Genomic DNA, 25597 nt, shown 5'->3' with positions numbered 1-25597 from the left:
TTTGAAAATATAAAATACTTATTTTTTGTTTTTTTATTTTATTAATTTTTATTATTGCTTTTAATTTTATTTAATTTTATTAATTTTTATTATTGCTTTTAATTTCATTTCATTTCATTTATTTTTATTATTGCTTTTTTATTTTATTTTATTTATTTTTATTATTGCTTTTTTATTTTATTTCATTTCATTTATTTTTATTATTGCTTTTTTATTTTATTTTATTTTATTTTTATTATTGCTTTTTATTTTATTTTATTTCATTGATTTTTATTATTGCTTGTTTTTATTTTATTTCATTAATTTTTATGATTGCTTGTTTTTTATTTTATTTCATTGATTTTTATTATTGCTTGTTTTTTATTTTATTACATTAATTTTTATTATTAAATATATATACCCCTGCCTTGTTTTTTATTTTATTTTTTCATTATTTTTTATTATTAAATATATGCAAGTGCATTTTCTGTGTATTTATGGAGTTTTGAATGCTAACAAGTCTGCCTTTCTTGGACAATTATAGTGATGATGATGATGATGATGATGATGATGATGATGATGATGATGATGATGATGATGATGGTGATATTGATATCAACAAGCCTCTGAGGCACGGCCAATGTAACTTGCTGTGATTTTTACAAACTCATGCGCAGTGAAGAAAAACCACAGTCCCTTTACCAAGTACACACTTCTGAGAAGTACAGTTGAACCCGAGGGCAAGTCCATTTCTGCCATCTGTCTAGGAATAATGCCAAAATGTCCTCCATTTTGATCATGCCTAAAAAACATGCATTTATATTAACATTTTTTAAAAAAACTCAAAATTTTTGCATGTCCTCCATTTTAAAAAAAACGTGTCCTACATTTGAAAATGTTGCCCTACATTTGTCCTACATTTGTCCTGGTTTGGAGGTCCTGACTTATGGCAACCCTACCCTCCCCCGAATCTCTCCGTTAGCAAGTGCCCACTACAAAAAGAGGGGCATTTTAAATCAAATGCATTCTGTGCCTGCTGTGAAGGTGCCTGCTGTCAATCAAGCGATCATCATGGGGACGTTTTTGCAGGGGCATCAGAGGTGTCCTCCCCCTCCTTTTTTTTAAAGAGCCATGCACAAAATGCCCTGGTGTCAATTTTTTTAAAACCTCTTTTTTGTGTGTTGTGTGTATGTGTGGGCATTTGGGTCAGATCTGCCCCTGTCCCCATTTTCAATCCCATGCAAGCTAATGCATCCCCCACTCCTTGCCCCCCAGAATGCCTCCTACACATGAAATAATAATAATAATAATAATAATAATAATAATAATAATAATAAATTCCTCACCTCAGAAATGCCAGTAAAGGATGCAATTGCCATGCATTCTTTTTCTTTTTTCTTTTCTTTCTTTTTTTTTTTCTTTGCTTTTAAAAGCAATTCAGGGCTGCCTCTGAATTCAGTAGCAAAAGCATGTATCATTATCTAATTGACAAGAGCAAAAGTGTAACATTCGCATTGTAGGATTGTAACATTTGCATTCGCAACATTTCCCCTTTGCTTGAAGCTAGCAGAGAAACCCCTTGCACAGGATACACGTGCATTTTACTGTCAATAATGGATCTTATCACATTCTCCTGAGGCTGGGCATATGCAGCCTGTGTGCAACCCAAGCTTATCCCACAGCTTTTAAAGGGTGGTATTTTCCAGTCCTTAAAAAGCCATGGGATAAATCCAGGTTGCATACAGGCTGCGTACAGGCTGCATCCACCTGGCATGGGATAAGGCACATGCGATAATCTCCTAAAATAACATGACAGCCTAATATTTCTTTTTGTTGGGAGAGGGACAGGAAAACGCCTTTCCCTCCCATATATTCCATGTCTCTTGACTAAGGGAGGGAAAAGTGTGGCCCTTGGACCATTTTGTGGCCCCTGGAGATCAAACAGAAGGAACTTTTGCATGTCATGGTTTGGTATTTTTTTAAAAATAGAAATCTGCCCTTCAGATCTATATCATTTGTCAGTCAGCTGTTACATTAACAGCATTTTCATTATGTTTTGTGGTGGCAGCCTAGTTTTTAGCCTATTAATTTCCCTAAAGGTGCTGTGCATAAAAAATCAAATGAGTGCTGATTCAAATGTATACCAATATGTGTCTGTCTGAACTTCTATGGCTAATTGTGCTAATTTTATCCATAGGACTGTAAAGGAAAAGTATTTGTTGTGCTTTGTCTGTATATCCAGAGGGTGGCAGTAAAGGACACTGCTATGCCAAGTTTTCACAGGAAAACAATCCCTCAAAAGCTAACAAGAAGTGTATGTCCTGTTTAAGCCTCCAGATGTTTTTGACTACAGTTTCCATAATTCCTTTTCATCGGCCATGTGGGCTTTTAAGTTGGATCCAAAACGTTAGGAGGGATAGATTGTCCCCACCACTGTGTTTAACAATACATAACGGCTGGAGAATATTTCTGGTTAATTTATTTTAGCTATTCCCTTTCTTAATATACACAGAATGAACAGAAATTCTCTTCTTTAGACATTTAGAAATGATAACAAAAAATCAGTCAACATGATCAGCTATTTTGGTAACAGTGGGCCATTTTCTTTTCATTTTTCTTTTGCAGGTGCGCCAGCTGCCTGTGTGACACACCCTCTGGTTACACTTGGCTCATTTACTCCAATGTAACTCTGTCTCATGTATTATGGAGTGTTGGCTCACACATCTGTCTGCTTTATGGTGATGTGGAGATCATCTGATCAGCATCTGTGGAAATATGTACTGAATGAAGCAAGGATATATTCATGCCAAGAACTTTAAAAGTGTGGTGTAGTGGTTTGGGTGTTGATCTGTGACTCTGGAGACCAGGGTTCAATTCCCAGCTGAGACATGAAACCCACTGGGTGACCTTGGGTAAATCACATGCTCTCAGCCTCTGGGGAAGGCAATGGCAAACCTCCTTGAACAAATCTTGGCCATGGAATCCCACTGGGCAAATCACACAATATTGTAATACACCAATTGATGTGCTATCACTCCAAATATGGCATTTTGATAAATAAACACGCCAGTATAAGTGCAAAAATATATAATCATAGAGTTGGAAGAGATCCCAAGGGTCATCCAGTCCAGCCCCCTGCCATGCAGGAAGACACAATCAAAGCACCCCTAATAGATGGCCATCAAACCTCTGTTTAAAAACCTCCAAAAGAAGGAGACTCCACCACACTCTGAGGGAGTGTGTTCTACTCTTGAACAGCTCTTCCTGTCAGGAAGTTGTTCCTAATGTTTAGGTGGAATCTCTTTTACTGTAGTTTGCATCCATGGGCAGTCTCTGGAACAGCAGAAAGCAGGCTTGCTCCGGCCTCAATATGACATCCCTTCAAATATTTAAACAAAGCTATCATATCACTTCTTAACTTTCTCTTCTCCAGGCTGATCATACTCTGCAAGTCATTCCTCATAAGGCATGGTTTCCAGACCCCTCACTATTTTGGATGCCCTCCTCTGGACATGCTCCAGCTTCTCAGCGTCCTTTTTGAATTGTGGTACCCAGAACTGAACACAGTATTCCAGGTGAGACCTGGTATATGGTACACTTCATGAATTTGCAAGTCATCCTTACACAAACGACACAAAATTCATGAAGCATTCTGTATTTTTTGATATAACTAAAGTTGGAATGATACAGAGAACATTAGCATAGCCCCTGCTCAAGGATGACAAACACATCTGTGAAGTGCTCCATATTATTGCATAAATCAACACACCAGAACAGCCTACTGGAAGAGGATTTGCTACTGCACCAATGCTGAATGCTGAGATCAGCATCTGAGGATTTTCTTCAAGTACCACTTCAAGGAGAGGCTCAGAAGGTGGTGGCAAGGAGGGGGGGGGTTGAAAAGCTTTCCCCACAAGATTTTGCCTATGGAATAATCTCCACAGGAAGGCCTATCAGACTCCAGTATCACAATATTTTGGGCCATATGTTAATTTATTTCTCTATTCCCATACATCTGATAGGATGTAACTGGCCAATCTTTAAATACAGTGGTACCTCGGGATACGAAATACCCAGGTTACGAAATTTTCGGGATACGAAAAAATCCCATAGGGAATCATTGTTCCGAGGCACCACTGTATTCAATTTATGGCAATTGCTAATCCTTATAATTTGCTTTTGGAATAAGAAGTTACTTTATATTGCATATTGTTTAAATTTTTTATGTTTCAGAAGCCTAGTTAAACCCTGCTACTTATACGGCAATTATTTTAAAACAGCATGTCATAATTACCAGTGCATGACTATTGGTGCATTCAAGATTCTAGAATGTAATTCAGATATTGATTGTTGAGGTGTTGAAACATCTGTCCTTGGAACTGTTTTGAAAAGGTGGCCCTTAGTACTAGATGGAAATTGAGAAAATTTAATAGCTTTGCTTTGGGGAATAAGATTGCATCAAAATTAACAGGATAAGGCAAGTAGAATCCTAACATTATTTTGCTAGCCAGCATGAATTTATAATAGCAACAGCTTACCACATTAAATGGAGCTTACCCTAATGGTATAATGGCACCATGTTCTTTCAGGGGAGTTTTTTTTTTAATTGATTTACATAAATCCTATCTTGGTAGTTACATTCTTTAAAAAGTGAAAGACCTGTGTATATTCTCATAAGCTGTGCGTGAGAGAATATTTGCATTAATAACTCTAAAGCTTCATAGATCTTTTGAAGCACTTTGTAATGATGGAGTCCAATGGCCTTTCTGTATAACTGAGGTTAGCCCCAACAAGATTTACTAACTTTGAAAGATTGCAGTAAGGAGTATTTTCATGTTCTATCTGAACATTAGAGGAAATTTTGTGCAATTGGTTCCCTGTCAATGCTGCTATTTGTTCAAAATAAAATAATCTCCCTCTGCCGTGTAAGTTCAAGAACTGCTTCTCCTGTATCTTCAGATCAGCTTTCTTCAACTATCTGTTATCCAACAATGTGGGCTGACTAGAAATCTGGTTATATGGCTTCTGCAACCCAGAAAGGGACAAAGGAGGCCAGACAAATTCCCATTTTACCAGCAAAGTTTGAGTGACTACTAGAAACTAAGTTGTGCTTTAGTTGAAGGGTGTTGCTCTTTTAATTAGCATGTTTTTAATTCTGTTTTAAAACATTTTAATTACGTTGTTTTTATGTTATTTGTACTTTTATGTTATGCTTATCTTTGTTGTGCACAAGTGTGTAGCCCGTGCTGCTTCTCAAATACAATGATGCAATGAAGAAGAAGAGGAAAAAGAGAAGGGGGTTAAAAGAGGGCTGAGAGAGAAAAAAAGACACATGAGAGATGTTCAGTGTGTGCCCTTGAAACTAAAGGTTAGAAATCTTATGGCCCTTCCCCTGTACTTAATATATTTAATTGGAAGCAATCTGAATTAAATTGAGTTCATCCATCAGACCTGTCAGCTTGAAGTCAGGGAAATTAAATTCAGAACCGTATCAAAGTATTTTGTCAGTTAAAATCTGAGTTGGTTAAAATGTAGAACATGCTGCCAATTTACCTCCTATGGGATTGGCATTAGATAGAAAACTAGAGAGCAGATAATCTTGTCAAACAACAGCAACAACTAAAGTGTCCGCCCTTGGTCCTGTGATGATCCCACTATGGTGATCACACTACTAACTACCACCTGTGGTTGCCCTGGTTCAATTCCTCACCTGGGTGGGTTCTCTTACTTCACATATGGGCCAATGAGTGTTTGCACTTATTGTATTTCCCATCACAATGCATGGATGTGAGAGTTGGACAGTGAAGAAAGCCAATAGAAAGAAAATAAACTAATTTGAGATGTGATATTGAAGGAAGAATATAGTAAGAATACTGTGGATGGCGAAAAAGACAAACAAAAGGGTCCTAGAACAGATCAATCCTGCACTCTCCCTAGAACTGAGGCTGTTGTACTTTGGCCACATTATGAGAAGGCATTACTCATTACAAAAGGCAATAACGCTAGGAAAGGTGCAAGGTAGTAGAAAAAGGGAGTAAAACTGCATGCTGGATGGTTAGATTCAATCAGGAAGGGCACAGGCCTGAGCTTGCAGGACATAAGCAGAGCTGTAGAGAACAAGGGGTTTTGGAGATGTCTCATTAACAGGGCCACCATGAATCAAGATCGACTCAAGGGCAGTTAACAACAACAACAACAACAACAACCTATTAAGTCTAGTGAGGAAAAAGGCAAAACCAGAAGCAAATCCTGTCTGCAGTTTTAAGATATCATGTGAACACAATAATATGGCACAAAAATGGTACCACTTCTTTGAGGGGGACTCAGAGAACCCTTACAGGGTCACACTAGATATTATCAGATGAGAGACATCCCATCATGTTCCTGTCCTTCTCATACGATCGTGGGAAGGACTTTCAGACCGGATTTGCACTTATCCTGTCTGGGAAGAGCGAATGATGGCAATTGCCTGAAAGGCTTTCAGATGAAGTCATGCAGATCCCGTCATTATTCCACCATTAACCTGTCATTAAAGCGACATTGGCTGGCATTTTGCATTAATGGAAGTCAATCCAATGCTGTTTTAATGGCGTTAATGGCATCATTGGTGCTACGATCTGAAAGCCTTTTGTGCCATCGCGGTCACGGACGGGAAAAGGATGGGGGAGTGATCCCTTCCCTATCTCTATTGTGGTGGCGAAGGAAGACAAAATCCACCAGCTCTGAGCAACCTGTTTCTCTAATGGCTTTTTCCTTCATTAGCAGGCTTTTTTCTCCTACCCCTGCTACTTTCTTAGCTATGATGAGCTAGCACACCAACAGGATTTTGAGTTGCCAGAGTGAATATTGGAAACAGCTCCTATACCTTTAATTCACTTGTTTTGTAGAAGAGATCGTTTCAACTTGTTATGTGGTTATATGACATACAACACCTGCAGAAATTCTTTCTTCCACACAATAATTAAAGGTACAGGAGCATGTATGGAAAGTCAATTTTCTTTGAAGGGAAGTCAATTATTTATTGGTTGATTTTCTATGTACAATATATTTTTATGTTTATATGTATTTTATATAATTGTTGAAACTAAAAACCTGGCTTAAAAACTTTATTCCATATAAGACTATGAGTGTATTTAGAAAAATGAAAATAAGCATTTAGAAAAAGCCCATTTTCTTTGACGGGAACTCAAATGTTTATTAGTTTGTTTTTTATGTATGATTTTTTAATGATTTTGTGTGTTTTCTAAAATTGTTGAGATTTTTAAAAACTGGCTTTAAAACATTATTCCATATAGGACTATAAGGATCTATTTAGAAAAAAGAAAATAAGCATATATGGAATGTTCATTTCCATTGAAGGGAAATCAATTACTGATTGGTTTGTTTTTCATGTATGATAAAAAAGGACATTTTTTAAAATTAATATATCTTTATTTTACAAAGCTTGTGTTTTTACAAGATAAATTTTTACAACAAGACATTTTTACAGCAGGATAAATAAAAACATATATCAACCTATATCAACAAGCTATAAATCTGATATATATTAGGCTTACACCTGAAAACTTTCCACAAGAAACTGTATAATTTTATCTTTTAATTACAAATAAAAAAATCTTGACTGGGTTTTCTCATAGAGGTTTTTTTAAACATTTGTCAATTTTAGCAGATTGTTTGTCATTCCTGACCATTCTTCATCCCATTTATCCATATCTTTTTTATTTAAGATTGCTATTAATCTGACAAGTTCTTTCATATCAAATATTTTATATTTCCAATCCTCTATAGATGGTACACATGTGGATTTCCAATTTTTTGCTACTAACATTCTAGCTGCTGTTATTAAATTCAGTTCTACTCTCCAATATTTTCTTTCTCCTTCCACACCTAATGTTGAGGTTACATTTAGCAAGTACAGTTCTGGGTTCATGTCAAATTCTATATTTAACATCTTATTTCAGAATGGATCTTTGTCCAAAACTTCTCTATAATTGGGCATTTCCACCACATGTGTGTATATGATCCTCTTTCTCTTTGGCATCTCCAGCATTTATCATTGTTTTGTTTATATATTCTTTTTAGTGAGCAAGGAGTCAGGTACCATCTGTTTACCACTTTGAAATAATTTTCTTTTAGGGCTTGAGCAACAGTAAATTTATTTGTTTTAATTCTTGCTTTTTCCCATTTGTCTAGATCAATATTATGACCCAATATTATTGGTCAAAAAAAGGACTTTTTGTATGTATTTCACCATAATTTTAAGTCTGAGAGACTTAAAAACTGGTTTTAAAACATTCAGTTTTATAGGCATATACTGATCGAGTTAGAATAAGGAAAATAGGCATGTATGAAAAGTCCATTTCTTTTCAAAGGAAATCAGTTATTTATTGGGTTATTTTCTGTGTATATCTTTCATGATTTTATGTATTTTATATAATTGTTAAGACTTAAAAAGTCCCAGCAGCTGGTGAGGCACCCTCCCTCCATTCCAACTGCCACTGCTGTGGACTCTGGAGGGAGAGCAGAGTGTAAAACACCCCATCAGAGAGAGAAGCAGAGCCCGGGGGGGGGGGGGGGAGAAGCTGCTGGTTCTACTGGTATTTGGACCTCTGCCTTCCAAATGGATTCCTCTCTTCAGGACTGATACCCTGACTTAGTAGGCACTGTGTTTACCATCACTCACAGCTGCTTTGCCTGCTAGGGCTATAAAACCAGGACCTGACAGGGCTCTGCTGCAAAACAGCCCAGCAGAGAGAATGAGGGGACCACAGTGACTATCTGGGGCAGAGGGAGGACGAAGCTGCTGATTCTACTGCTGCTTGGACCTCTGCCTTCCAAGTACCTTCTAAGAATAAGAGCCCTCCTTCCAGTCCATCTGGTGCCATTTGGCCATGGAGGGAGAGATGCAGGCCCAGCTCCATTGAGTCTGGCCTGAGCTAAGAAGCAAAACCCTCCCTTCAGTCCATCTGATGCCATCCAGCCAAGGAGGGGGAGATGCAGGCCCAGCTCCGTTAGGCTTGGCGTAGATTATTATTATTATTATTATTATTATTATTATTATTAATAGGATTTATTTATATGCCGCCCAATCACTGGAAATCCGGGCGGCTTACAACAGAGGGGATAATAGATGGTTCCTTGCCCTCAGGCTTACAATCTAAAAAGACACGACACAAAAGGAGAAGGGAATGGGGAGGGGGAGGGGATCAGGTCGAGCATTCTTCTCTCCCTCTGAGGCCTGGACCAAGGCAGATGGACTGGAGGGAGGGCTCTTCTTCTTCAGGCTAGCCCTGATGGAGCTGGGCCAGCCTATTCTCTCCCTCACAGGCTGAAGGATGACAGTAATGGAGGGAGGGCGCTCTATCTTCAGGCTAGCCCTGATGGAGCTGGGCCAGCCTATTCTCTCCCTCACAGGCCGGAAGATGACAGTTATGGAGAGAGGAGCCTCTTTCTTCAGGCTAGCCCTGATGGAGCTGGGCCAGCCTATTCTCCCCCTCATAGGCCAGAAGATGACAGTTAAGGAGGGAGGAGTCTCCATTAAGTTAAGATTAAGAAGCTGAGCCCTCCCTCCAATCCATCTGCCTTGGTCCAGGCCTCAGAAGGAGAGAAGAACCACTGGAGCTCATCCCCTTTCCCTCCACCATTCCCTTCTCCTTTTGTGTCGTGTCTTTTAGATTGTAAACCTGAGGGCAGGTTATTAAAAATAAAATCTTATTAAAAATAATAATCGTAAGCTGCTCTGAGAGCCATTAGGGCTGAAGGACGGGGTATAAATACCTAAATAAGTAAATAAATAAATAAAACTGGCTGAAAACATTCATCCTTATAGGAATAAAAGGACTTAGAATAAGGAAAATAAACATGTATGGAAAGTCCTTTTTTTTAAAGGAAGTCCCTTGTTTATTGGTTTATTTTTTTATTGATAATTTTTATATTCATGTATATATTTAATAAAATTTTAACCTATTTTATCATTATTATTTTATTTTTATCCCACTTTTCTCCCAAATTGGAACCCAAGGTGGCCCACAATATATATATATATATATATGTGTGTGTGTGTGTGTGTGTGTGTGTTATGTTTTATTGTATTTATATGTGCCTGTGTGTGTGTCACACTAAAATACTTTGGAAACAATCCAATTAAAACAATTAAAAGTTTAGAAAAATACATCATAAAAAATGAAAAACCCCAGGGCTATCGGTTTACTTTCAATGCATGTTATGTTTGTGGGTTTTTTGTATTTCATATAACTGTTGACTTTTTTTTTTAATATACAATATTTCCTTTAAAGTAACCAAGAGAGCGTGTTCCTGACAGAAAGGAAAACAACAACAACACAGGTACGCTTTGGGATTAAGTTTGGACTGATTTTCTTCCCGTAGAGACAAAAAAACCAACTCCTTCCTTCTGGCTGGTCAACGTCGCTGAGAATTAACCGCCGCTGCGCGCGGCCGTGACGTCAGCTGGAGCGCGCATGCGCGTCCCCGAAGCGGAATCTCCAACTGCGCCTGCGCGAGGGCCTGGGCAGCTCCTGCTCCTTTGAAGGAGAAGGTTCTGTGTCAGGCGGAGGCTGGAGGCCGCCATGTTGCTCTCCGCGCCTTTCCGGGCCGCCTTTGCGCGTTCGGTAAGGCGCTGTCTCTTTCTATGAGAGTCCGGGGAGAGCGGGAGGGCTCCTGTCCGGGTTCCTGGAGGGCGGCCGAGGCCAAGGGCACGGAGGGCACCCCTTTCCTGGCCGGGGAGGAAGAGGAGGTGCTTGGGAACATGGCTTTTGTGGCACCGCTTTAGCTCTTTGCTATGGAATTCTGGGAGTTGGAGTTTGTTGTGCGGCTCCGCTCTGGGCCCCACAACAAACTCCAACTCCCAGAATTCCATAGCATTGAGACAGAAAACTAAACTGAAAGCTGAGAACACTTGTATGAATATAAATGCATTTCATATGTTTTATTTACAGCTATATTACATGTTTGTTTTGTTGTGATGTGCCTTCAAGGCGGTTCTGACTATAGCGACCCTCTTCTCCCGGGTCATAGTCCGATGCTCAAACCACTAGGCCACACATACATTGTATTTTATGGTACACTCGACCATCCTTTTCTAATGAACGTGTATTTTTTCAAATGCCCTGTTGGCGCTCACTAAGGGAACACTGCTTAAAATGGTACTTTGCCAGCAACAAAGCCTTGACTGGATCTACATTTAAATCATTACTTTCATTTGTAGTTTTCCCATTTGTTCTCTCATAGCTCCTGCTTCTTCGTCAACCCAGATCATACAGTCTGCCACTGATCTGTTTCAGCAACCCTCATCCCTCTTTCTTTTCCACACCTCCATCAGAATCATAGAATCGGAAGAGACCCCAAGGGCCATCCAGTCCAACCCCATTGTGTCATGCAGGAAATCACAATCAAAGCATCCCTGATAGATGGCCATCCAGCCTCTGCTTAAAGACCTCCAAGGAGGGAGACTCCACTGCACTCTGAGGGAATGTGTTCTACTGTCGAACAGCCCCTACTGTCAGGAAGTTCTTCCTAATAATAATAATAATAATAATAATATGTTTTATTTGTATACCGCTTTTCCTATGATCAAAGCGGTTTACAGCATACATATGCATATACAACAAAGCAAGTAAAAAACAAAAACAAACTCTGCTTCTCTCCCCTCAAGATGGTGGTCGGGGGGAGGGCTCTTCAACTTGGCAGGCAGAGGCCTGTTGTTTCCTGCCTGCTTCTCTCCCCTAATGTTGAGGTGGAATCTCTTTTCCTGTAGCTTGCATCCATTGCTCCGGGTCCTTTTTCTGGAGCATCAGAAAACAAGCTCACTCCATCCTCATCATGACATCCCTTCAAATTTTTAAACAGGGCTATCATATCACTTCTTCATCTTCTCTTCTCCAAGCTAAAAATACCCTGTTCCCTAAGTCTCTCTGCATAAGAATAGTTTCCAGGCACTTCACCATTTTGGTTGCCCTCCTCTGGTCATGCTTCAAAAAGATCAGCTTTTCAGTGCATAAGTGAATTGAGCAATTAGAGTCTAATTTCTGTAGGGAAAAAACCCAGTGATGACTTGTCACTCAGAGATACAAGACACTCTTCATCACACCCCATGGATGCGGTGGTCACCCCAGATTTGGAACCCCTGGTTTAATGAGTGGTATGGCTAGTATTGAAGGCTTATAGCCTGGATGGGTATCTGCAGTGGTGTCTCTGATTCACCTGGTGAGGGGCGGGGGCTTCTGGGGGGAGGGCAGTGGGGCTTTGGGGCAGTGGCTAAAGGGGTGCACTTGCCCCTTCTCCTTTACTCCTGCTGCGGCAGCGCCATTCTCCGTCTAATTAAAAATAATAATTGTAACCCACTCTGATAGCCTTTAGGGCTGAAGGGTGGGGTATAAATACCATAAATAAATAAATAGAGCAGCACTTCAAGCAGCAAGGTTGAGAAGGCTACACTCATTCCTTTCCTTTACTGCTGCCACGGTGCACTTGTCCTCATGAGTAGAGCAGTGCCACAGCAGCAAGGTTGGGAGATCAGTGTCCTCTCCTTTGCTGCTGCTGCTGCTGCTGCTGCGATGCCATTCTCTTGAGGAGTAGAGCAGTGGCAGGACAGCGAGGTTGGGAGAGGTGCAGAGGAGGACACTGCTGCTACTGCAGCAAAGCAAGGAGGGGTGCACTTGCCCCTCCTCACCCTGCAGCAGGAGGAGGGCTCTCTCTTCTGGGGTTCACCCAGTATGGGCTGCACCCCTTTAGCAACAACATTAGGTATCTGACCCTTCTCCGCCAGTTCTTTCACATACATTCTTTGTAAGAAAAACCGACTACAAAGGCTTTACCATTTGTGAGATCCATGCTGCATTTTGAATAGAACTGTGTTTCAGTTGGTGCAATTGACAGGCCTGGTTCAGATTCAGTTCTGCAGCAGTTGTATGTTGTTTAAACAGGCTGATCGGGATTCATTGAAGATGAGTCTGTTGCCTGCTTGGCCATGATAACCATACAGAGCCTCCATGACGGTGAAGACTAGTGTACCCTTTGAACAGTGCATGCTGGGAAAGAATACCAGGATGTTGTCTTCATGCTTTCCATGTAAACATTCTGCACAGTGAGAGACAATCTTTTACAACTAGATTCCATCTGGATTTTTCATATGTTCTTTATATGCAGTTTGGACTGTACCAGAGATGCCTGAAGAAGGAAGCAGATTGATTTGGCAAGAATTTCTGCTGCATTCTCCACTGTAGTTATTTGACCTACCCAAGTTTATGCCATAATGGATAATGGACAACAGTCAAAGGCTCCCTATCTGACTGGCTAGGGTCAGTAAACCAGGTGACAGAAGGGGAGGGAAAGAAAACGCAGCCCTAATTTCCTCATTCTCATCTTCCTAGTCTCCCAAATTGAGAAAGCCATACCTCCTGAGGGGCAGCTATGTACAAATCAGCAGAGGCAGCAAAAACTGCCTTAAGCCATCTTCACGATCCAATAACTATTTATGGATCTGAGCAAATAGGTCAAAAATTATTCCGGATCTCAGTCACTAATGCCAGTACATAAAAGGAAAAACAATAGCAATGCCCATATGCTTTCATATTGGTGTTCAACTTTGAAGCCCTGCTTGGCTATGCTATACTGAGTATGTTGCTGTTGTATGCCTTCAAGTAAGCCTCCAATTTACGGTGACCCTAAGGAAAACCTATCACATGGTTTTCTTGATAAGATTGGTTTTGAGGGGGTTTGGAGATCTAAACCCAACATTGGTTTCTGTGCAATTTTCAAAAACAGTCATGTTATTTTCTCCCATTCCCTGGAATCTCTTTTTGGAATCATTTGTTTTCATTTTGAAATACTCGTGTCCTTTTTATAAATGTTGACCTTTGCGTCTCAGATAATGAAATGAGTCATGAACATGGAAAACCTCTAAGAGTTCAGTCTATCTATCCATAAAGAATCCTGCATCCTGAGCTGTTTATGTAGATCAGAAGTTTTAAAAGGTTTAGCCTCAGAAACAGTGGGGTTTTCCTGTCATGGGAGAGGAAGAACCACTGTTTTGTTTTGTTTTTGGAAATATATGGTCACACCTTCATGGTTCTGCATTTCAATGCATTTTATCCCTGTTGGTCATATTTCAGGATGGGAAATATATTGAATTGATACCTGCAAATACTCTACATAAGTGGCGTCATGGAGGGGACAGGGTTGCAGTGATGCGGATTGCACTGGATGACACCCCAGAAGGGGTGACACCCAGCTGAGTGCCCTCCCATCTCCCTGCTGCACATTGTTTTATTTGTGTGTAAAGTGGTGCCAGGCAAGGAGGAAGAGGGTCCAGTACATCCCACCTCCCTGCCTGGCACTGTTTTATTTGTGAATAAAATGGCACTGGGCAGTGAGGAAAGGCACGTAGCCTTTTGGCCCCACCCTAGAGCCCCCCCCCCCATGTACCGGGTGACAACCTGGATGAACACCACTCCTCTGTATTAGTGGGTGAGAGGTCAGAGTCAGTTTGCGTCTACCTTTACACATCTCTTAACAAAAATCCTCTCGTTTTAGACTAAAAAGAAGCGAATAAAAAGCATGGCAGTGGGAATTCTTATTCTAAATCAACGTGGGCAAGAGCTACAAAAAGAGTGAGAGTTGTGTGACCCTCCATATGTTCTTGGACTACAGCTCCCATTAGCAGAGCAAGGGAATGGTAAGGGAGTTGCATTCCAACATCATCTGAGGCAGCTGGGTTCCAGAAAGCTGGGTTATGTGTTACTAAGTAGAGTGATATCTACTTAGTGTGACTCTGGGTTTTAAGTAAATATATCTTTTAGATATAAGTGGGGGGCTCTGCAGATTTCTCTGTCGTGACTGTTGCATGGAAATGGGAGTCCCTGATTTCAAGCAAAAAGCATGTAATGATAAGCACCACCACACACAAGACACTTGCAAGGATTCCTGAAATTTTAGAATGTATCTCTACAGCATTTTTATTTTTGTATGAAAAGTTACTGTAGGTGACTGAAACAAGTGTTTTTGAGCAGTTTTCATGAAGAAATGAAAATGTTCCTTGGATATAAGTTTGAAACTTAATAGGAAGTCACCAGGCCTTACTGTCATCTTTTGTGTGCATGTGTGTGCTCCATTTCTTCTATTTGTTTTCCTGGAATAACATGCTGAAGATCATCATCATTGTACTGGAACAGTAATAATTCCATATGCATACAAATTTGTATATGAATGACAGTTAGAAGTAGCCTTAGTATTTTTCTAGTGTTAAATGTCTATATGAGTTAAATTATAAGAGTTAAACTGTATGGACTAAATACAATTTAATGCAAGCTAGTGTTCTATTTAAATTAAAGCATTATTAATGATAATAAGAATATAAGAATGCTTCTGGATTAAACCAGTGGCCCTTCTGGTTCAGTGTCCCTTTTTCTTGAAGTTGCTAAGTGGCAGTTGTCTCTGTGGGGACTGCAAACAAGCCCTCACCCATTGTTGGTCTCTAGTAACTGATATTGAGTGGCATACTAGCTCTCATTCTGCAGAGCAATTTATGACTAGTAACCATATTAATCACATCCTACAGTAGCAAATTGTATAGTTTAATTAAGCACTCTATAAATACATTTGTGAGGTTTTTTGTCTTTCCTGATAAATGGAGGCATGATGATTCTGAATTAGGAGAATTCACAGTGACAAGAATTCTGCTGTCTCTGATCATACAGTTGTATAGTGATGAGCAGCAAGTCTTAATACCTCTGCAGAGATTAATGGATTTGGTTGCCTAAATTGTTTCTAAAGCCATCAGAGATTACTGCTATAGGTCTTGAGGTATTTTTACCTCCAGCATCCCAACTTGAGTTCCATAGTTTGGGGAAGGGAGTAGGATTGGGGAGGGTCATGTGATTTGAGAGTAAGACAGAAATTTAGAGAAATGCAATGAATTGCCCAGTGATGCATTATGCTGTGTAGTGATTACTTTTCTTTGGAATTCAAATGTGAATGGGTTGTTTCTCTTCATTCAGAGGGATGGTCCTATTAGGCAGTGGGGTGGTCACCTCATACATCAAATTTTGAATGCCTTAGAAGGGCAGTAAATTATTTGTTATTTAAGGTATTTTATTTTTACTGAGAAGAAGCAGGGAGGTGCTAGTCAAATTTTCTGCCTCAGGTGACAAAATAACATAACTACTGTATGGACCTCGACTTTGAATGGCCAACCATGGTATCATTTGCTGCCCTGCCTATCTACAAAATGTCCTGGTCTGTCCTTGTCTGTAATAAACTTGATAGCTTATCAAAACACATCTTAATCCAACAATGTTTCCATACTGTTTCACAAATAAACACAGGAGGGTGGGGATGTATGTTGGTTCATAGGTACTCCAAAGGAATTCGAATTGGAGGTTCTTTTCCATAGTTTGATCTGGATCCTGAAGGGTGTTTTTCTGCTTCAAAATTCTGTCTTGTTACTGGGTTGTATTTCTGACTCATAGCTGTACTGACCATTATTTCTATTTGTAAATTTCTTTCCATGTGTTGGGCATGATATAATTGTCTTCTTGCCCAAGTATGGGTACTCATTTCGCTATTCAGTTTTTCTTGACTTCTTTGCATGCTTCTTTGCAATTGTTTTTTGCTATTATGTGTTTTTGGTGTCATTTTTAGGGATATCAGTGATTCTGTTAGTAAATGTACAGGGAAACTGACTCACACAAAGCTACCAAATAGTGAAGTAGATCAAGCATATAACCTAGCAGTGAGGATTCTAACTAATACAAATAAGATGTGTTTTATAAGAGGTCTCAATGGATCTACTCCAGGTACAACTAAGGTTGCATTCAACAGATTAGCAGTAATTGAAAGAACAAATGGTTTTACTTTGTGATTTGTAGGTGGCACAGGTTCGCTGCCTTCATACAACAGCTGCATGCAGTGGTGGTGGAGGAGCTTTGTTTGTGGTAAGTACAGTAATTCGTTTATATGGCCAAAGCAGATGCAACTGAAACCTGTCTTGTATTCCCAAGCCATTTAGTTTCAAATAAAATGGCCAGGAGCCTTATGCTGATGGAAGAAGATTAAGAGGACTGAGGAAAAGATGATTTCCCTCTCCGTACAGTACCTGTGAACAAGATGCTGTTTTCTCCCCTACCCCCTGAACTGTGCTATCTCAAACTCTGTTCTGAAGGGTTTTCTAGACAGCGCACTAGAGCAGATATTAGAGGTGCTAGTATGAATTTTCCTCTCCCAGGATCTGGCTGCCTTCTGACACTGTAAATACCCGGCTTGTCCTTAACATAGCAATAGTAATTTATAAAGCAAAAATAAGGCTATGCTGTAGATTTTCCCCTTGTTTAATTGTGATGTATTTAATTGTGGCAGTAGAGTTACAGATCTGTTAGTCAGGTACAGAGGCATGACTGTGGCTTGATTTAAAAGAATTACCATGAATAATACTTCTATAGTAACTGCTGTTTTGTTGGGATTAGAATTGCACTGAGGAATCCAAGAGTTGGTATTAATCAGATAGGTACCGTAGTAGTGTTTGGCAAGGTTGATGGCAAACACGCTTTAGCAACTAGCTTTCACGTTACATAGGAAAATAATGTTGTATATTTCTCTTTTGTTGTTAACAAATATTATAATTAAAGAAAATAGATAATCTATGAAAGGTGGCAATAATATGTAAATGTGGAAGCACCACTCTGTCCATTCTAATCAAGTGTTGTAGTTTCAATGGTGATGCCACAGAATTTGGTGTATAATTACTTAGATCCTGGCATATGTCAAATGGGGGAAAGCCATTAGACTATCTACTCTGATTCCAGCAGTGTGTCTGAAACTACATTGATTCTGGGATCTTTTGACACTGAGTATGGCAATATTTTGCATGCTTATTCTGACCCAGATATCAGTATAGGTGTTGGGTCCAGAATCTGCATTCTGTTGATAGAAGGGTTACCAGTATCCACAGAAGGCTTGAGATCTGGCAGAACATATTTACTATTACTGTGGGAGGGAGTGCTTCATCTGCTCTGAAGGTTTGCAGGGCTCTCTGGAACAGTATAGAAAGTAGGGCTGAGGGCTGTAGGGGGACACTTTCCAGAGTGTCTTGAATTGCTTACCCTACTCTCATCAAGGAGTGCTGCTACTGGTAAAAAAAAAAGCCTGGTTGTATACCAAGATTAAGTGATTCAATATTCTGTAGAAACCCTTAACTGCATCTAGTGCCAGCTGTATGGAAGTGAAGACACTGACAAGAAAGCCTGTGCTTGATGTTAACAGATTTGCAGTAGGAACATCTTTTTAACATTGCTCGGTTTGTCCTGACTGTAGCTAGGCTGGAGCAAGCAATTCCTGTGATCAGTGACAGCATAAGCACATTTTAAAAAGATACTACATAGTGGTATTCTTAATTTCATGGAATATCTAATAATAGGCAAATAATATTCAATCAACTGACAATATTTGGTTGGGTGCAAATTCTGAATATTTTAGACTCTTGTACAAACGTTACAGTCTGCTCTAAATTTTTACATTTACAGCCCTAGCATACAAGTGTTGCAATCTGCTAATTTAATTGGATTATACCTATATAGTAACTGCAGATTTGGAAACATTTGCTATTTGTCCTTTAAATACATACTATGTGTGTTGAGCCTATGATTAAACTGTAGGCAGTAAGATTTCACTTCAACAATCACGTTTGAAATGGCTAATCAGATGCATAGGAGATTGTGTCTGTACCTACAATTGTTGAGAATAGTATTTTTTTTCAAACTGATCTTTTAATACCTGCATGAGATGTTGCACTTGCCCTTTTCTACACAACTGACCAGGTGATAGACATATTTTAGGTACAGGTTTCAAATATTTATGTTTGTTTGTTTGCTTGTACAGCACAGGGATACTCCTGAAAACAATCCAAGCACCCCATTTGATTTTACACCTGAAAACTATGAGGTATGTAATGATGGATAAAAGACTATATTTTTGTAGCAATATGAAAATTTTGGCAGCTGTAATATTTATTTTCTTTAATAGAGGATTGAGGCGATAGTAAACAACTATCCAGAGGGACACAAATCTGCAGCAGTTATTCCAGTCCTGGATCTAGCCCAAAGACAGCATGGATGGCTACCTATATCTGCTATGAATAAGGTACATTGCTATCTTTATCTTTCATCCCACAATTTTTAACTATTTAAAAAGCACCTCCAATAACAATTTCTTGGTAGAATTTACATTCGGTACACTATTATGCAAATAATACTATTCTAATGTGAATTTTTTTAACCTTACTGATTTTTAAAAAGGAGCTTTTTTATTTTTAGTTATGATATCTTCTATGATACGTCTTCTAAGCAGGCTTTTGAGACTGAACAAAAATGCATTGACCAGTCCTGCCATACACATTCCCCTTTGACAATGTCCTAATAGAGGCCTGGAAATAGTGGTCAGCACTACAACCAGAAACAAAAAAAGAATATACATTTAGATTGTGTATTTTGAATTCTGTCATAATTATTTTCAGTGTGCAGATAGCAATTTCTGTCATAATTATTCTCAGTGTGCAGATAACAGTTCTTAAACCGAGTACTTTAGAAACAAGAAGTATTTTTAAATGGTACCAGTTCTAGTAACTAAACATTTTACATTAAACTAACAGTTTTTGCTTGGCAGTATCTATTGACTCTGAGTGGTACTATTAATTTGCTTTCTGTGAAAAATTCTGTAGATTAAGAAGATTCATGGTATAGCTGAAATTATAAATGATATTGAGAAGTATCCCTTAATAATAATTGAAATTGCTTTTTGTACCAAAAATAAAGTTGTCTTCTCTCACTGTTTTAGGTTGCTGAAATTCTAAAGATGCCTCCTATGAGAGTTTATGAAGTAGCAACCTTTTATACAATGTATAATCGTAAACCAGTTGGAAAATACCATATTCAAATCTGCACCACCACACCTTGTATGCTGCAAGACTCAGATAGCATATTAGAAGCCATTCAGAAAAAGCTTGGTACGATGCAAAGCATATTATCCCTGTATTGTGCAGAAAATTCATACTGTATTGCCTTGTCATATTTAAATCAGTTTACACTGTAAACTGGAAGGTAAATTGTGAGGGTGGTGAAGTCTCTGTCAATCAGTGACTAATATGCCCTAATATTTTACAGAGCAAAAAGATATAGAATGGTCATTGCCTGCCAATGACTGGTGTGCTCTGATGCAAGAGGAATGATCGTTATACTACCTGCAAAAGTAGAAGAAGCTGAAGGCTTGAAACAGAAGCCAGTGGCTTGAAAATTCAGAAGCACATGGAAAACATTCAAAGCAATAAAGAGTGTCACTTGAGCAAAAGCATGTCCAGAGAAATGGTGGGAGGAAACCACAGAGAGCTGCTTATGTTCATATGCTGCAGTAAGGAATAATTGCAAATTGATTTGGGATAGTCTACCAGTTACAGGCAATTTTAAAAATGGACAATATATACAATATCTTTGGTACAGAAACTTAACACTTGTCTACAGAAGCAAATATACTATAGTATTGACAGATGTCTTTTGAATGACATACTATGTTGAGACTTGTTCCTTTCTTAAGCATAAGACTTGATTTATTGTTTTGCTGCTGTTTGCCTTCGAGTCGTTTCCGATTTATGGTGACCCTATAATGGGGTTTCTCCTTGACAGAAAGTACAGTTTCATTGATTTCTAAAAAAAATGTTTAAATGAAGATCATTCTTTTTTGTTTCCAGCTACATGTTTTTCTTCCTTGGTGGCAAAAGCCAATCTGGTGTGAATTTAGTAAATAGCCTCAGTTTGGAACCAAACTGAAATGTAGAAATTTTTTTTACACACACTGCTTTAAGTATGTTAAATTAATCTTAATTTGCACAGATCTTGAAAACATTTAATTAAGAATAGATCAGTTTGACAGCACATGTGTATGTGTATATAAATAACTATACCTATGTAGACTGGGAAGATTTGTTTTACATGCAAAAGAGGCCTGTGATAGAATTAGTAACAATATGGACAATCTGTCTGGGAAGCTTGATAGCTAAAGAGTGGAGTACAATCATTTTCATAAGATATCTTATGAAAATGATTGTACTCCACTGTTTAGCTATCAAGCTTCCCAGACAGACTAATGAGAGCCCAGTTACTTCTAAGAGGCATGGCACAAAAGAAAAAAATGGAATGGAGATGTGAAAATAAAAATTCCAATTCTTAATATTACATTAAATAATACTTATAATGACAACCTGTGGTAGAAATGAGCTGTTTAGTAAAATAAAACCAGTATTCTTGGGTTTCCAAGAAATAACATAGTGGTTCCTTCCATGAAACAGCTGTTGTTGGACGTTTAATATTAAAAAGCAAATAATATTTTAATGTCATACTGTATCATTACATGTACCTTCATGGTTGTTTCAGTCATAAAAGTGAAAGTGTTTTTTGCTTCTTAAAGTATGCCTCTGTGCTAAACTTATTACAGTGGCTACATGATACCATGGTAGCATACCATTTGGTACGCATAGCAGAACAACTATGAATTTCAGCTAATATTCTTTCCATTAAATTTTATTGGTATCTTCCCCAAAACTGGGACTCAAAATCACTTACAAATTAAATTCAAAGATACAGCTGTGCTAGTCTGTAGAATCAGTATGTAGAGAGATCTTATAGCACCCTTGAAACTAACTGAAAGAAAGCATGCTGCCCACTTCTTTCTTTCAGTAGTCTTAAAGGTGCTACAAGACCTCTCTACATACTTACAAATTAAAGTGAATACAATATAGTGAAAATATAAACTTAGCAATAGGAAAACAATTTAAAACATAGAATTAAAAAATAATAATAAGCAGTTAAAATTGTACAATTAAAACAATACAGCTCCCTCTTAAATCCCTTTCATTAAAAATAGTAGCAAATGTTATGGGTTCCCTCCATAGCATTTCTAAAATTATCTTTGGATATTTGTCATGTTTACACAGATTTTTAAAAGGTTAAAATTTACTCTGATCTTAATCCAGCAGTGTGTGCATTATAAAGCTAGATTTCTCAGCCTCCTATAGCAGCTAGGTCTGTTCATCTAGAGTCTGTTGAACTGGAATGCAATTCCAGCTGCTAGCTCAGGCTGCAGAAGTACATTTATTGTTGTTGCGCACCTTCAAGTTGTTTCTGACTTATGGCAACCCCAAGGCAAATCTATCACAAGGTTTTCTGAGGCTGAGTGTGTGATTTGCCCAAGGTTGTATCTGTACACAATTTCCTATCCAGTTGGAGTACAACTGGCTACCACATATTTTCTGTCATTGTCTGAATTAGGACAAATGACTGTGAAGAATTATGTTGTCAGTTTTAATGCTACTGTTTTGTTTCTTTGTTTTGCTTTATTATAATTTAAACTGATCTCTCTTTGCTTAGGTATAAAAGTTGGGGAAACAACATCTGATAACCTTTTCACTCTGACTGAAGTGGAATGTTTAGGAGCTTGTGTAAATGCACCAATGGTGCAAATAAATGATAACTACTATGTAAGTACAAGTTGACTTTTATATCAATCTGCAATGTATTCCTGGAGGCTGTAGAGACTGAAAAGACAAATGCTGATATAAAAATAGGGGTCTCTGCTTTAAGTGTGGTCTCTGCTTTAACATGGGTCTTGGTGGTAATTTTAATGTACCATCTTTGTTCTAACTGTATTCTTAAGAGCTAAAATGATTACTGAAATGGGTTGGATAAGGCCTACATTTTGCTCTGTATGAAAATAGTGCACCAATCATTCTTAGGGGTCAAACAGACCAGTGGCTTGGAGTGGCCTCTGGCTGCTCCAGCGGGGTTAAACTGGCTGCGGGATTTAGGTAATAATTGTTATCTTCCTTGTGGTTTAAAAGTCAGTATTTTACCACTATTTTCTGCTTTTAAGTTTGTAACTGAAACTGGAACTTCATGCCAAAACCTATTCATATTTTGTGTTGTTACACAAAATATTTTATAAGCTTTAAATTAATTATTACAAGAATGGAGCGTAGTGTTGTGTGCCTTCAAGTTGTTTCTGACTTACCATGGAGTTTACTCAGCAAGATTTGTTCAGAAGGGATTTGCCTTTACCTCCTGAGGCTTAAGAGAGTATGGATTGCCCAGGATCACCACTAGGTTTCCATGGCTGAGTGAGGATTTGACCCCTGGTCCCCAGAATCATAGTCCAATGTTCAAGGCACTATACCATGCTGACTCTTGGGAATGGAATATATTTATATATGATTTGTATTGAATCTATGAATTGATGATCCTTTTAATTATAATAATACATGTACGTATTTCCCAAGATGCCAATATAATAGTTATGTTCAAATTCAATTCCTAATCCCAACTAATACAGACACATTAAAGTAAGTGCTGATTGGTCAGTCAACACTTCAATAAATCCTACTGATTTACCTCTAATTGGGACTAACGTTAGTATTTAAGCATAAATCATCTTCATCTTTACATTTCATATTTATAAGCAAGACAAGGACAATAGACAACCCATCATATTTTGTTTTCGAGTGGTAATTTTTTATCCCATCAGTGACATTATCGTTAACTGGAAGGATTATTTATTTAATAGTTGTAATTTGGTCTGTTGTAGCAAAAACAAGAATTCTGTAGCACTTTAAATGCTAATACATTCATTATGACATAAGCTTTCATTCAACCTTGTTCTTGAAATATTCAAATAATACATTTCTTTAAGTTGTTAGATGATTGTTTTTATATGGAGAATGCAATATTTCCTCATTTCATTTTACAGGAAGATCTGACAACAAAAGACATTGAAGAAATACTTGATGAACTGAAAGCTGGAAAAGTTCCAAAACCTGGACCAAGGTATTTTATTTTCCTATACAATAAGTATTCTGGGACCGTAAGAATGAAATATTGTTGCTGACCAGACCAGTACTATTGAATCTTCTTAAAGCATGTCCCAAGTATATCTCCCTCAATATAGGAAATATATTTGGAATATCCATCTTGTGTCAATACAGTATTCTTAATCCATTGATAGTGCAAAATCTGATGTCCTTGACACCATATCCATAGGACAGCAGTATGCATTCACTTCACAGGTTTATGCAGCTAGGTTCATATTTTCAATTTTTATTTATTACTTACTGACTTAAAAAGAGGATTTAATAGAAGTCTCAGCCCAAAGATGAATTAGACTTCTATTAGTTCTTGAAAATGAGTGGTGCTGTACTGACTAATGCTTAACAGTGCGCACTTTCTTTTCAGGAGTGGACGCTTCTCTTGTGAGCCAACTGGCGGGCTTACGTCTCTGACAGAACCACCAAAAGGACCTGGCTTTGGAGTTCGGTCAGACCTTTAGAACTGTTTTCTCATTGTAAAAAAAAATCTTCAAAAATAAAATCTAAAATGTGGATACATTAAAACACAATTCTTCTGTTTCAACAAATTTGAAATATTTATGGTAGTTATTGACAGCTTACATATGAGACGCAACATCACTGGAAATTAAAACAAGTTTATTATAATTGAAGTTTCTTATTATTTAAACAAACAGAAAATGTAATTATTTCTCAAATTTAGCCACTGCCATCCATACTAACCTCAAAATAGGTTTACATCAATTATACAAATAGAAAGGGAAAAAATAGCATGTTAACAAAACAGCTACAGAGATAGATTATTCATACATACATACATGCATGCACGTATATAGGAGCCCTGGTGGCGCAGTGGTTAAATGCCTGTACTGCAGCCTCTCACTCACAAACCATAGGTCTGCAAGTTCAGTACCAGCCAGGGGCTCAAGCTCAACCCAGGCTTGCATCCTTCCGAGGTTGCTAAAATGAGTACTCAGCTTGTTGGGGCAATTAGTTTACTGTTGTAAACTGCTTAGAGACTGCTTAGGTGGTATGAAGCGGTATATAAATGCTATTGCTATACGAGAAATCAGGCAGAAAGTTAATAAAGTGAGAAGAGGAATGAAACGGAAGCATAGATTCAGCAAGACAAATTTGTTCTTCAAATGAACTACTTTATCTAGCACCCTATTGCTTGAAAAAGTTTTGGCAAATCAAAGTGAAGATCAATACCTCATTTTCCATGGTAGAATTGTCAACTGAAATGAAATATCTGAAATGTTAGAAACATTATCTCTGAGTCAACAACAACAACAATAATAATAGGTTTTATTTATATACCGCCCAATCACTGGGAATCCGAGCGGTTTACAATAGAGGGGATAACAGACAGTTCCCTGCCCACAGGCTTACAATCTAAAAGACACGACACAAAAGGAGAAGGGAATGCTGAGGGGGGGAAGGAATCAGGTCCAGCATTTTTCTCTCCCTCTGAGGCCTGGACCAAGGCAGATGGACCGGAGGGAGGGCTCTTCTTCTTCAGGCTAGCCCCTGATGGAACTGGGTCAGCCTACTCTCTCCCTCAGAGGCCGTAACAAAGTTAGGAAAATATGGTGTTTAAGGAAGTTGTCAAAATATATGCTAGTATAGCTGTTGAATTAGTTTTAGTGAGGAAGTGCAGAATTAATCCTGGATTTTATCTTAGATAGGTAAAGGTAGTCCCTTGACATGAATATCTAGTCGTAACCA

The 25597-nt window shown here is 38.3% G+C and overlaps 1 protein-coding gene and 1 pseudogene across 2 annotated transcripts; both read left to right on the top strand.

The window, feature by feature from the left end:
• The first annotated feature begins 3632 nt into the window (after positions 1 to 3632).
• LOC121930205 lies at positions 3633 to 3732 on the top strand (annotated as a pseudogene).
• Positions 3733 to 10449: 6717 nt separating this feature from the next.
• On the top strand, positions 10450 to 24415 carry NDUFV2 (NADH:ubiquinone oxidoreductase core subunit V2). Of its 2 annotated transcripts, XM_042463109.1 has the most exons (10): positions 10494 to 10607; positions 13144 to 13295; positions 14530 to 14671; positions 16863 to 16928; positions 18868 to 18930; positions 19012 to 19128; positions 19822 to 19990; positions 22404 to 22513; positions 23776 to 23852; positions 24258 to 24415. In XM_042463109.1, the coding sequence occupies exons 3-10, from the start codon at positions 14669 to 14671 to the stop codon at positions 24349 to 24351; spliced, it is 699 nt and encodes a 232-aa protein (XP_042319043.1). In that variant the 5' UTR covers positions 10494 to 10607; positions 13144 to 13295; positions 14530 to 14668; the 3' UTR covers positions 24352 to 24415. The 2 variants fall into 2 exon arrangements, with proteins under 2 accessions (XP_042319041.1, XP_042319043.1); XM_042463107.1 differs by lacking the exons at positions 13144 to 13295; positions 14530 to 14671 and having other exon boundaries at positions 10450 to 10607.
• Positions 24416 to 25597: the final 1182 nt, after the last annotated feature.

Source organism: Sceloporus undulatus, chromosome 4 (assembly GCF_019175285.1).
Source record: "Sceloporus undulatus isolate JIND9_A2432 ecotype Alabama chromosome 4, SceUnd_v1.1, whole genome shotgun sequence".
NCBI lineage: Eukaryota > Metazoa > Chordata > Lepidosauria > Squamata > Phrynosomatidae > Sceloporus > Sceloporus undulatus.
This window is presented reverse-complemented; position numbering and strand designations above follow the sequence as displayed.

What these genes read in the sequence shown, in the direction of transcription:
- NDUFV2 (XM_042463107.1), top strand. Translation starts at nt 10,566, where the DNA reads ATGTTGCTCTCCGCGCCTTTCCGGGCCGCCTTTGCGCGTTCG. An exon ending in GGGCCGCCTTTGCGCGTTCG is followed by an intron (nt 10,608 to 16,862) that starts GTAAGGCGCTGT and finishes TGTGATTTGTAG; the next exon opens with GTGGCACAGGTTCGCTGCCT. An exon ending in TTACACCTGAAAACTATGAG is followed by an intron (nt 18,931 to 19,011) that starts GTATGTAATGAT and finishes TTTCTTTAATAG; the next exon opens with AGGATTGAGGCGATAGTAAA.